Below are 13,248 nucleotides of genomic sequence, written 5' to 3' on the forward strand. Positions count from 1 at the left end.
ATTCGGTCAGGCTATGCCACTTATACATATCTACTTCATAATTTTTTTTAACAATGCTCTCTATTGCTATTTAGCTAAGGCAACCCTTTAGGAGTGTGTCTTTATTTTTTATTATCATAATTTATGCTCTCCCCCATCTTCTAAGCCCTTCTGAGATCACATCTCTAGGAGCTCTTCCCTGAGTAATCGTTAATCTGCCTACTTTATATCACCCAATGGCCACTTCGACCCTTCCATGTCACCAAAATTGAATAAGGCGCCACAGTTTTTATAGCATTTTTGTACAGATATACTCTTATTCCCCCATCTGCAATTTATTTAATGTCCGCCTTGCCCTTTAGACTGTTAGGGCTTTGAGGGCTGGAATCATGTCTTCTAACTCTGTTGTACTTTCTCAAGCACACAGTGCTGTTCTCTGCACAAAGGAAACACTCATTACATGCAATTGATTGGCTTGGAACTGAAAAATAGGCCTGGAAAGTTGACAAACTTCTTCTTTTTGTTTCAGCATTAAGATCCATGACCTGTCAGAGTTAAAAGAAATGTACGCTATAATCAACTTGGATGATGAAAACAAAGGTATGTTCATGATATTTCTAGAACTGATGGGTTTTACAATGTGTTGTGATGATTCTCCCGTGAATATAATCGATGAGTGTTCGACTCCTGGCTGCATATAAAAGTGGGCTGTCAAGTCGCTGGATAGACCTTTTAAGTGAGTTCATTATTGACTCACTTGTGCCGCACCAATGCCATTCTTTTTCACCACTGCTGCCTCCTTTCATGTGCTACCTAGGGATTCAGCGTTGGCAATGGGTTTTTCTGTTTGGTTTTGCTTCCTTAATAATAATAATAATAATAATAATGATGGCATTTATTAAGCACTTACTATGTGCAAAGCACTATTCTAAGCACTGGGGAGGTTACAGGGTGATCAGGTTGTCCCACGGGGGGCTCACAGTCTTAATCCCCATTTTCCAGATGAGGTAACTGAGGCACAGAGAAGTTAAGTGACTTGCCCCAAGTCACACAGCTGACAACTGGTAGAGCCGTGATTTGAACCCCTGACCTCTGACTCCAGAGCTGGTGTTCTTTCCACTGAGCCACGCTGTTTCTTTAACCTTTGGTGCTGGGCCCAATCACAAGATAATGATGAGTCTATCGAACCCACTTTTGGTGCAGGATTGTTGAGACGGCCCTAACAAGAACATAGTCTAATGAGAAGCAGCGAGGCCTAGTGGAAAGAGCACGGGCCTCAGAGTTGGAGGCTCTGGGTTCTAATCCCGGCTCTGCCAATTGCTTGCTGTGTGACCGTGTGCAAGTCACTTAACTTTTCTGTGCCTCAGTTTCCTGGACTATAAAATGGGGATTAAAAATACTTGTTCCCCCGCCTACATAGACTGTGAGCATATGGGACGGGGACTGTGTCTGACCTAATTAACTTGTCCCTACCCAGCTCTTAGAACAGTGTTTGACGCATAGTAAGCGCTGAACAAATACCATTTAAAAAAAAAAAGACCTCAAAAGCATTCTGAACGAAATCCACAAGAAGAGAAAATAGTTTTTTATAGTACTGAACAGATATTGTTATAGCAAACAGTGGGTTTATACATTTATTTTATGAAGATTAAGCTAAGGCATTACTCTCATCACTGAGTCCTCCAGTGTTGCATCCTTATTTTAAAAGAGAGGAATTATAACATAAATTGACATTTCATAAGCTCTCAGTCAAAATTATTGTGGCTGGTGTAATCTTCCAAGCAACCTTTTGTAAATGTTACCAGTACTGTTTGTCATTTGTCCAGTATTGAATTCCAAATAAAAATATTTCCACTAAGGCAAGTATCTTCAAGCCATAAAAATGGTGTAGTTTTGAATCTGAAAAATGTCTTCTGCTATCAAAGCCTTTTCAAAGAAGAATAGGTATATTATATTAAATCATTTCCCCCTTCCTTTCCCCAACCCAATTAAAAAACAAATATATTTCAGGGCTAGGAAGTCTGTCTTGGACGGATGATGGGCAGTTGTTGGCAGTGTCTACGCAAAAAGGCTCACTTCACGTCTTCCTGACCAAGCTTCCGATTCTTGGTGACACCTGCAGTACCCGAATTGCACATCTCACCTCTCTTTTGGAAGTCACCGTAGCCAATCCAGTAGAAGCAGTATGAAACCTCTGTTAACTCTATTTACGGCTAAATTTAAAGTAAGTGAGAGTGGTGATTACAACTCTTCCAATTTTCTCACAGGAGTTACCCATCACGGTTTCTGTTGAGGTGGAGCCCAACTTTGTAGCCGTCGGCCTTTATCACTTAGCTGTGGGAATGAACAACCGCGCGTGGTTTTACGCCCTTGGAGAGAATGGTGAGTAAAAATCTCTTTCTGGTCTTTAACCTGTTGCACTGTAGTATCTCCAAGTTCACAGGTATTTGAAAAAGGTGGGTGTTCTTTTAATGTCACAAGTTTTATTTATTTCAAATTGTATTAAGTGCTTACTGTGTGCAGAGCACTGTACCAAGTGCTTGGGAGAATACAAAGTTCATTTGATAGCAAAATAGTTCTAACTTTACGAATGGTTCCTGAGTAGCAGGGTGAAATACTGTTAAGGAAAGATTCCCCTCCAGGGTGGAAACTCCTCATTAAATGCAATTTATTGGTTATTGGTTATTATTATTATGATTATTAGTAGTCCAGTGCCTTCCACCTAGTGAATGCTCAGTAAACACTGATGATTTGGTGATGCTTTTTTCTTTAGTTCAGCCTTTCAGTGCTTCCCCTTTGGCTTAAGGGAATTGTTTTAAGCATTTGTGGTTCTGTACTGTTTTGATTCTAGTCTATCTTTGTCTTGCAGAATGGTTTTGTCCTCCCACCAACCCTAGTCAGAGGTTATTACTTAGATCTAGATTCAGGATGAGTATGTTTCTCTGTTTCTAATGTACAACTCCATGTTCCTAAGGCAGTGGTTCACACACAGTAGACACTTATGTCTCTTACCCTAAGAGGGCCAGAATAGCCTCTTTCCTGCCCTGAGGGAAAGAGGAGTCAGTCAAGTGTTTATATTTTGGAATACAAATTGAGTGATTTTTAAGTTTTTTAAAACATGTATATGGAATGGTTATAAATGTATCTTTGTTGTTTTTCAGGAGTAAAAAAACTGAAAGATGTAGAGTATCTGGGGACGGTAGCAAGTATGTGCCTTCATTCGGACTATGCCGCAGCCCTTTTCGAGGGCAAAATTCAGTTGCATATGGTGAGTATGATTTTGAAATCTGACAGCCAGGAGGAGAATTAATTTGTAACAGTTTAGTATAAAGAATTTTGAGCCAGTGAGACGCTGTTGTCTGAAAGGGTGAATTTAGGTGATGGACAGAGATTACAGCAAAAGTAATTGAAAGCAAAACATAAAAAGATCTGCTTTTGTATGTAGGCTTGACTGGGTTTGATTCATGACAAGTACCTCAGTGGGGAATGATTAACTTTTTGTTGAAGCTCTATAATCCAACACTCATGTTCTTTGCTGTTTGTGTGCTATTGCATAAATACAACTTATAACTATTATTCTTTGTATTTTAGATAGAAAGTGCAATTCTGGATACTCAAGAAGAACGTGAAACTCGATTATTCCCAGCAGTGGATGATAAATGTCGCATCTTGTGCCACGCTTTAACTGGTGACTTCCTGATTTATGGTACAGATGTATGTATTTTGTCTCTTCATATCTTCTGATTCGACCCATTGCCTCGGGATATTTCTAATTCTGGTGTCTCTGGTTCTTTTGGAATCTCCAATTGCACCCAACTTTTCTCTTTGCCCTTTTATGGCATGCATTTAAATTTTGATAGTTTATGGATACCTGGAAAGCATAAGACGTTAAACTGTTTAAGCTTCTCTAGATTCCTTAGTGCACTAAAAATGAAACCAGGGACGATGAGTGAAATTTACCATTGTCCAGATCCGAGCAATTTAATAAATTGCCCCCTTTATATTATCCCCTTTCACAACTTAGCTTTCTGAGACCCATGACGATCATTTCTGCCTCCTACAGCTCCAAGTTTTAAGAAATATCAGGGGCCAGAATCTGCAAATGCCTATCCCAATAGTCCGAAATTGTCTAGGGAACAGTTTACGCAGTTGATACATAAACAATTTTTGGGTGTCTCATCCTACATCTTACTTCCCTTCCTGAGGAGAAAATGGAGCCATGCCCCTTCCTTTTAAATGTTAGCACCCAAGAATTTGTTCTCTAGGATGTAGTCTTGCTGATGCAAGGGTATAATGTGTGTGTGTCTTTCATGTCTGAGGATGATAAACTTCATGAAAGTGTGAGAGTAGCAGAAAGGTCAGCTTGTTAGTGTCAGTCTCTTCGATCCAATGTGTATCCTCTTTTGTGGTTTCTATTTTCAATCCTTGCCTTTATTTTTATTTTTTTGGATTTGCCTCCTAGGGCCATAGTCCTTCTAAAGCATCTGCTCAAGGGGAGTTTCCCCTCTCTTCACCACTGTAGCATGTCAGGCTGGTTGTCTGCTGTTCATTCTCAGTATTCTAGCACCATCACCTGACACAGTGGTTCCCTAGATCCGTAGAGAATTTCCCCTGTATTCTCATTTTTGCCCGGATTTGCAGTCACTTTGTTGTTTTGGATATCTTGCTGTACTCTTTCTGCGCACATGTTCCATTTAGTGAAGCTATGTTACAAAAAATATTGCTTCTGTATTTTTTTTTATAATGGCATTTATTAAGTGCTCTTAGTATGTGCAAAGCACTGTTCTAAGCACTGGGGAGGCTACAAGGTGATCAGGTTGTCCCACGGGGGGCTCACAGTCTTAATCCCCATTTTACAGAGGAGGTAACTGAGGCCCAGAGAAGTGAAGTGACTTGCCCAGAGTCACACAGCTGACAACTGGCAGAGCCAGGATTTGAACCCATGACCTCTGACTCCAAAGCCCGTGCTCTTTCCACTGAGCCACGCTGCTTCTGTACTGATAGTTTGACTTTGTTCTATAAATTTGATATGATACTAGGTGTGACATTTAAGTGATACTTAAGAATCCAAATGTGAAGTCCGGGGGGCATTAAGCCCCATCGTCAACGGTATTTATTGAGCGCTTCATGGCTGCCGAATACGGTACCAAGTGCTTGGGAGAGTACAATACAGTAGTGTTGGTAAACATGTTCCCTATCCATATCGAGCTTAGAGGCTAGAGTACAATGCTTACAATCTTATTACAGTGTTCTACACATGCTAAGTGCTCAGTAAATATCACTGATTTGAAATGTGTCTCAGTTGAGCCAGACTAGGAACTCAGTAGACATTTAGTTTGATTTTAAGTTTGATCTCACACAAGACCTGACACTCTTTCAAGTGGCATACTCCCTGACTTGATTCTATTTTTTGACTTCCTTGCCTTAACAGTGAATCATTAGACAGGATGCAGCTTTGATAGCAGAATACTGGGCCAGCCTTCATCTCAGTATTGCCAGTGAAAAGCTTTTGACCGTGTAGGTTTTCCTGGTGCAGGCTGCTACGTTACTGCATCCATAGTGTGATGCTGACCGTACCCAGGCATCTGGATTTCTTCTTCAGTGCGTGACTCTAGAGCGCAGTCATCCCTCTATGGCAACTTGTAATTGACTTTCTCTTGGACCTTCAGTTATGTTAGTGACTGGTTGAATTGGAACAACTTTCTCCAGGGCCTCCAGTGATATTAGTGACCGGTTGAAATGGAACAACTTCCCTGAGAATCAGGACACTTGACACCAGGATCCCACTCCCTTCGCATCCTCCTGAACTGTGGCATAGAATAAGTCAAACAGGACCAAACGTTCTTCCCGACCTTGGTCTGCCCCTTTGGTAATGAGGGAAGGGAAGCAGCATGGCCTAGTGGATAAAAACACAGGCCTGGGAATCAGAAGGACTTGGGTTCACTTTTCCATGACTCCGTTACTTCATCTGTATATGTATATGTACTTCATCTTCATATGTATGACTATGGGGTGGGAAGGAGCGGGGTGACAGGTGGGAGGCGGTGCACCCCTTTGGGTGGGCTCAGGTTGGGGAGGGGTGGTCCCACCTTTCCCTCTGCCTCAAGACCCTGGACTGTGTGCCCGGAGGTGGCATCTTCAACACTGGCTGGCTGGGGGGCTCCCCTCTACACCCCCCCACAAAAGTCCAGGTGTCACTGGGGGGGTCACTAGTGTCTGGTTCCACTTTTTTATGTTTTTAACGTTCAGCACTGCTCGGTACCAAAGTAGGTAAGTCATTAGTTGACTGTTGCATCCCAGATACAGTACGTTTGCCTCATACATACGACAGACCATTTGTTTGTTGCTGAACACTTTTAGCTTCAAAATGAAAAGCCTCTTTAACATAAATTACTCAAACTTGATTTTTCTATTAGAATATAATTGTCTCTAACACAAAGTACTCTTACAATTGCTATTTTGTTATTTAGACTGGTGTTATTCGGTATTTCTTCATTGAAGATTGGCAATATATAAATGAATATCGGCACTCTGTCAGCGTGAGAAAAATCTTTCCAGATCCCAATGGGACTAGATTGGTTTTCATTGATGAGAAAAGTGACGGTTTCGTCCATTGTCCGGTAAGTGTGGCAAATTAGGAAAAGCAACATAATTTCACTGTGCCTTGGTTTTTCCTTACATACACTGGACACTATTTCTACTGGACTATTACTATTACACTGGACACTTTTCCAACATACACTGGACACTATTTCTAAAATGAGTTTTTATTATGTAATTCAATTTCTTTAAAATTGCAGTGCGACTTTTTTTAAAGTCTTTGTGGCTGCATTCTGCTTTTTTTTTCAGGAGGGGGGTCTTCCAGGAAGGGATTTTTTTTTAATTTGATGAAATATTTATTTTTTTCAATTAGTTATGCTTGGATATTAAAATTAACCACTTAAAAATTTTACTTTCGTACAGTTGCCTGTAACCTAGCTATAAAAAGTGAATTAGAAAAGGGGAACTTCAGGGGACTGTGCAGTGCACCTGCTTATTAGTTTTTAGCAAGATAGGTGTCAGAATTTAGAACTCTTAGTGTATGTTGTGATGTTCAGCTACACTTTATTCCTGCAAGAAATACATTTACTTTAAATGGTCTAGCAAATTTGAATGCAATTGAGGGCTTTTTTTTTAACTTCATATCCTAATAAAGTTTGAAATGTTAAATGGCCCATCCTTCCCCGTGAGGATAGGTGGTCTTCCAAGTATACTTTGGTGCCATGTCAGAGAAGTATATCACCCAGGAGAATAGTAGTAGCATTTATTGAGTGCCCACTTGATGGTGTGGTGCACTATAATAGGCATTTGGGAAGAATAAAGGAATGATATATTGCCTGCCCACAAGGAGCTTAGCCTTTGATGATGGGAGCCCCACATGAAAGTATTTGGAAGTAGAATGATCAAAATAAATGATTCACGAGTGCCAAGGGAGAGTACAGTAAATGCATATAGGTGATAGGTCTCAAGATGCTGAGAAATTAAGGGGAGGGCTGACGGGAGGAGGTGGAATTTTAGGAGAACTTTGAATGTGGGGAGAGCAGGGGTCTGCTGAGGGGCGGGAGAGAATTTCAAGCCAGAGAAACAGCAATATTTGTGATCTTTTATTCTTACAGTTTTAGATGCATGTTAGTATTATGAAAAGGTTTTTTCTGTGTTGTTCTTGTAGGTTAATGATGCTATACACGAAATTCCAAATTTCTCCCCGACCATTAAAGGCATCCTCTGGGAAAATTGGCCAATGGATAAAGGTGTATTTGTTGCCTATGATGATGATAAAGTCTATACGTATGTCTTTCACAAGGACACTATACAAGGTATGTAGTCCTGTTTTATACTTTTATCCAATCAATCGTATTTACTGAGCACTTACTGTGTGCAGAGCCAAGTTGGGAGACAAGTTCTCTGCCCCCCAAGAAGCTCACAGTCTAAAGGGAACATATTGATTTAAATGTTTTTCCATTGACAAAGCAGGATAATCTTCTATGGAGTTTGCTTTGTGCCATTTGATTGGATAATGTCCTTTGAACCTAGCAAGGGTTGAAGAAAGTGCTACAGTTCTATGCGCGGAACTCACCAGAGAGGTGGTGGAGGGAAGCAGGGGGCGAACGCAGATCCGGCTACTACATTTTGGCCAGAGCTTCCTATTGTTTCTCTTGAATCTTTAGAAATGGCAACTTTTAGTCCTCAGTCCAGGCGGTACAGTTCAACATTTGTTGAATGACGCTTACGCGGGCCCAGCCAGAGGGAATAGAGAAGTGGGAGGAAATGAAGTAGAGGAAGGATGCCAGAGAATTTACAGCTTAAAGCAATAATGGCAGTGAGTCTTTGGAGGGACTTTGGGAGCAGGCGGAGGCCGAGGTCAGGGAAGGCTGCCTTTCAAGCCGGGAGAAAGAAAAAGCCGTCAGGCCAAGGGAAGATTCCAGTTGTCTCTAACCATACGGGGCCCGTTCTGAGGACTGTGATCCTGGGTTGGAATAGAGTTCCAGGAAGACACCTTTAGCGGCCCTCTGTAGTTGTATGTAGAAGCTTAGTAAGGCCTGCTGCTGGAATATCGTGGAATTTGCCCTATACACCCTGCACTTGTCAGCTGGTGAGGTTAGAAATACAAATGATCAGAGCCCAAGGGAATAATAACTTGATTTCTGAAGGAGAAGAAGAGAAGAGAACTTGTTTATTGGCAGGATCATCACGTTTATGTAGGCTGAACGTCATTGAAAACCATTCGTAACAGTATTACTACCTGTCTGTACCATCAGCTTAATTCACCCAGAAATACGGACTTTTACGTTGTCCCGTGTTTGAAGGTGTTGACTTCTGCTCCCCATTCCGGACTCTTTAACCATTTGTTTATGAAAAGGGGTTATAGCATTCGTGCTCATTGAAAGGTTTTTACATCTTTTGCTTGTCAGAGATTTGAATCTGGTTCCCAGTATGTTTACATGGCTAAGCCTCTGTTCACCCCAAGTAGTTGCAGTACCTCGTAACGTAGGATCCTTCATCTCGGAGGAAATGATGGGTTTTATAGCTGTCATCCTTTCGCTTCAGTTTGAAGTGTATTTCTTAATTTCAACCTCTTAGTTTTATTCCCACCTTATTCTCTGCAGAGATTTAAGTATTTTTAATTGAATGAAAAGAGAAGGCAAGAGAAATAAATCTGGGAAAATAACATCAAGTTGCTCAGTTGTGGTATTTATTAAGCACTAACTATGTGCCGAGCACTGTACTCGGTACACCCAATCTTTGTCTCACATAGAACTCACAATCCAAATTGACCAATGGCATCAGCAATGATATAAATGAGGTCTGTGTTAAGTGTTTACTATGTGCCCAGCACTGTACTAAATGCCAAGGTTGATATAGTAATCAGTCTTATTTTCTGAGCTCTTATGTTGTGCAGAGCACTGTACTAAAAGTGACAATCAGATCTGTCGCAGTCCCTCTCCCAAGTGGGCTCCCAATCTAAGGGAGAGGGAGAACAGAAATTTAGTCCCAGTTTCCCAGATAAGGAAACGGAAGTACAGAGAAGTGAAGCGGTTTACCCGAAGTCACCCAGTAGGCAAGTGATGGAGCCAGGATTAGAGCCCAGGCCTGTGCTCTTCCCCCCAGCCCAGGCCATATGCAGCCAACGACAAGCAGTAGAGTCCGCAAACTAAGATGAGAGTGTCAAGACAAGTAAAATAAAAAAAATCCGGAAGAAGGGAGTTTCAGACTGCACACTGTTACAGATTAGCAGTCCTTAGAAATCATCCGGGCCTCCCAAAGGTTGTAAAACACAGCGGCCCTGGGAGAGGCAGAAGGGACGGTAGAAGAGGCTGTCCCCTGAGGATGAGGTCCCCAGCACACAAGAGTTCTGATCCGGGGGGACCTCAGGGCCCCAGGCTTAAGCAACTTGTGACTCGGATCCTGCCCATTTAGTTTTGTACAAGGGAAAAGGGCTTCCAGGGGAAGGTCAGTAGGCGTGATGTGGAGGACTTAGAAGGGGAGAAACGAATATAGAGAGGAAGAACTCCTCATGACAATCAGGTGAGTGGTCAGCTAAGCCATAATGTTTTCCTAAAGATGTATGGATTGGAAACTGATCTCTTCTCTTCCAGGGTCCAAGGTGATTTTGGCAGGGAGCACCAAGGTTCCCTTTTCTCATAAGCCATTGCTTTTGTATAATGGAGAACTAACCTGCCAGACCCAGAGTGGGAAAACAAACAGTATCTGCCTTAGCACGCATGGCTTTCGGGGCAATTTAAAGGATGCTGGCCCTAATGAGCTGAAAGAAATACTCACCCAGACTTTAATGCTGAAAAGGTAGGGCTTTTAAAGATACAATTGGGTGATTTTTCTTTGTTTGTGGCTACAGAAGGTTAGAGTTCTAAAAATCTTCAGTAATCCTCTGGTACATATAAGAGTCCAGGATTAAATGTCTACTGGTAGTTAGTGTCTACGGTTTATTTTCTCAACATAGCATGAGAGAGGTAATGCTTTTCTTAACTTCCAGTATGGTATTACATCTGGAGAAACAAAATCACTTTTCCGAGAATAAAACCTCCGGTACAGTGTGAAGCTGAGGGGTGAGACTGGGAGAAGAAAGCTAGTTGGGGAAAATCCAGAGGAAGCCCAATCTAAGTAGCTTGACCAGTGTTACAGTAGTGTCAGCAGTGGAACACTGTAATAGTTGAACTAAAATCACCTGGTTATTGGATGACCATTTGACGAAACACCGTCATCTGTATTTCATCTGGCCACCTCCCTCCTGAAATCCCTGGTCCCCCAACTTCCCTCCACCTCTCGCCCCTTATGGTCTGGCAGCTACTTTGCAAATAAAGTTGTATCCATCAGGCTTGAACTCCTTCAGATCTCGTCTTTACTCCCTCCCACCCCTACATCCTTTTCAATGTCTCTCTCAAGAGGAAGTCCCCTGCCTTTTATCAAAATCTGCCCCTCCTACTTGTGCTTCCACCCCCATCCTTTTATTACCTAAAAACACTTGCTTACACTTCTTCCTTCCCTGACCACTGTCTCAAAACCCTCAATCTGTTTTGGCTATTTCCCTTCTCCAAGTGGCCTTACCCAACTAATTTTTAATTTCCCCAGGTTATATTCCCCCAACCTAATTACTGGTGCACTCACAACTACCTGCAATATTTATGCAATATTAATCTATCAAGCACCAATTTATGTACCTATCATCCCCTTTCCTTCTCTCATATGCATATTCATATGTCCATCTGTGTCTTCTGCTTGATTGTAATCTTGAGGGCAGAGTTCATGAGTACTTATTCTCTTATACTGTCCCAAGCACTTAGTACACCATTCTGCCCACATTAGGTGCTTAATAAATACTAATAATTGATTGCCATAAACCCGTTAACAATTTCACCGTCAGTGATGTCGTCTTGAAAAATGACAGCTCTGTAGAAAAGTCCTGAAGCCTAGGAAAAATTGCCATAAGGCAGCCAGAGCTACTTGGTTGTTGATTATTAGTTCTTCCTGGGGATGAGTGGCCATTTTATTCATTATTAATTCTGCCTGGAATTGGCCAGTCATCTTCAGAGCTTCTTTCAACAAAGAGCAACTCTCAATATCCTGGACTTCCATTCTCAAGGCTCTGCTTCTGTAGACTTGGAAGTGAATTACAAGTTCCAGGCTTTGAAGGACACTGAGATGCCAGGAAAGAAGGTGTTCCAGTCTGGAACTCCTTGTTCTGGGCTCTTTTCCACTGTTGTCCCACTGCAGAACCATGGAATGGGAAGACCCTGACTCTTCTTCCTCCTCCGCCTTCCTCCCCCAACCCCCACCACACATACATGATCCCCCAAGCCACAATGTAGAAGATACATTGTTCGATAATCCAGTTTTTCCTGATTTTTAAATTCCACATAGTTTTGAAAAGCCACTTAAAACATAAGGAATGGTTCTTAGCTGTAATTCTTTCCCTCTGCTTTAGATTTTCTGAAGCATGGGAGGTGAGCAAATTACTGAATGACCAAGCTGCTTGGAGTGAACTAGCCAGGGCCTGCCTACATCACATGGAGGTGGAGTTTGCCATCCGGGTTTATCGGACGATTGGGAATGTTGGGATCGTGATGTCCCTGGAACAAGTTAAGGTAACGTGCGAGAGGGTTTCACTGGGGGGTTTTTTGGAGACAGTGTGCCCCTTAAATATTTATATCTTAAAGAATCTAACTTGGGGGTAGTAGTAACCAAGGGGTGAGGGCAGTGATGGAGGGAACCATGCAGGGAAGCAGTGACTGGCCCTGGAAGCCGGAGGAAAGGAAGTAGGAGAGGACAGGGAAAAGATCTAGACCCCCTGATGCTTTTCCCTGGAGCATCCTTGGACTGGCTTGCTCCTCTGCCCTGCCACTACTCTGGCTTAATGGCAGCACAGATGTACACCGGCAAGTGCAGCCTAGTGGAAAGACCACAGGCCTGGGAGTCCAAGGACCTGAGCTCTTATCCCGGATTCTCCATTTGTCTGCTGTATGACCTTAGGGAAGTCACTTAACTTTTCTGTGCCTTAGTTACCATCATCTGTAAAATGGGGGTGAAGACATGAGCCCCATGTGGGACATGGACTGTGTCCAATCTGATTAGCTTATATCTTCCCCCAGCGCATACTACAGTGTCTGGTAATAATAATAATAATGATGGCATTTATTAAGTGCTTACTATCTGCAAAGCACTGTTCTAAGCGCTGGGAAGGTTACAAGGTGATCAGGTTGTCCCACGGGGGGCTCACAGTCTTAATCCCCATTTTACAGATGAGGTAACTGAGGCCCAGAGAAGTTAAGTGACTTGCCCAAAGTCACACAGCTGGCAATTGGCGGAGCCGGGATTTGAACCCATGACCTCTGACTCCCAAGCCCAGGCTCTTTCCACTGAGCCACACTGCTTCTCCTTAACAAGTGCTATTAAAAAAATTGGTGGGGACTTCTGAAGCCTATTCAGGAGGCCCACAGCCTTCATGTGATAGTAGTGGAATTTTTTGGAGCAGGGAGAGCTGCAGGAGAATGATGCTTTTATGTACCCAGCTTTTGACTGACTCATTTCTTCCCTTCCTAGGCCAGTCCAAATTAGGTTTTCTTTATTGTTTGATTTTTTTTTTTAAGGAGCAGCAGAACGTATTCCTATTAGGCTGTTTATTCGCTTCCCAAGTCTGAATATTCTGGGTAGGTTCAAGAAATACCAAAAACTCCTGGTCGTAGCCCTCTCCATCAGACTGTAAGCTCTTTGAAA

General features: G+C 42.3%; 1 protein-coding gene across 3 annotated transcripts in view; it reads left to right on the forward strand.

Moving 5' to 3' along the window:
- Window positions 1-13,248, forward strand: part of WDR19 (WD repeat domain 19) — a 54,502-nt gene that overhangs the window by 15,099 nt on the left and 26,155 nt on the right. For all 3 annotated transcript variants that reach the window (XM_038752231.1, XM_038752232.1, XM_038752233.1), the window contains exons 10-18: window positions 509-579; window positions 1,990-2,162; window positions 2,247-2,361; window positions 3,141-3,247; window positions 3,571-3,693; window positions 6,450-6,599; window positions 7,688-7,835; window positions 10,116-10,320; window positions 11,960-12,119. In XM_038752231.1, coding sequence (XP_038608159.1) covers window positions 509-579; window positions 1,990-2,162; window positions 2,247-2,361; window positions 3,141-3,247; window positions 3,571-3,693; window positions 6,450-6,599; window positions 7,688-7,835; window positions 10,116-10,320; window positions 11,960-12,119 — 1,252 coding nt within the window. The remainder of the gene's footprint in view (window positions 1-508; window positions 580-1,989; window positions 2,163-2,246; window positions 2,362-3,140; window positions 3,248-3,570; window positions 3,694-6,449; window positions 6,600-7,687; window positions 7,836-10,115; window positions 10,321-11,959; window positions 12,120-13,248) is intronic.

Source organism: Tachyglossus aculeatus, chromosome 10 (assembly GCF_015852505.1).
Source record: "Tachyglossus aculeatus isolate mTacAcu1 chromosome 10, mTacAcu1.pri, whole genome shotgun sequence".
NCBI lineage: Eukaryota > Metazoa > Chordata > Mammalia > Monotremata > Tachyglossidae > Tachyglossus > Tachyglossus aculeatus.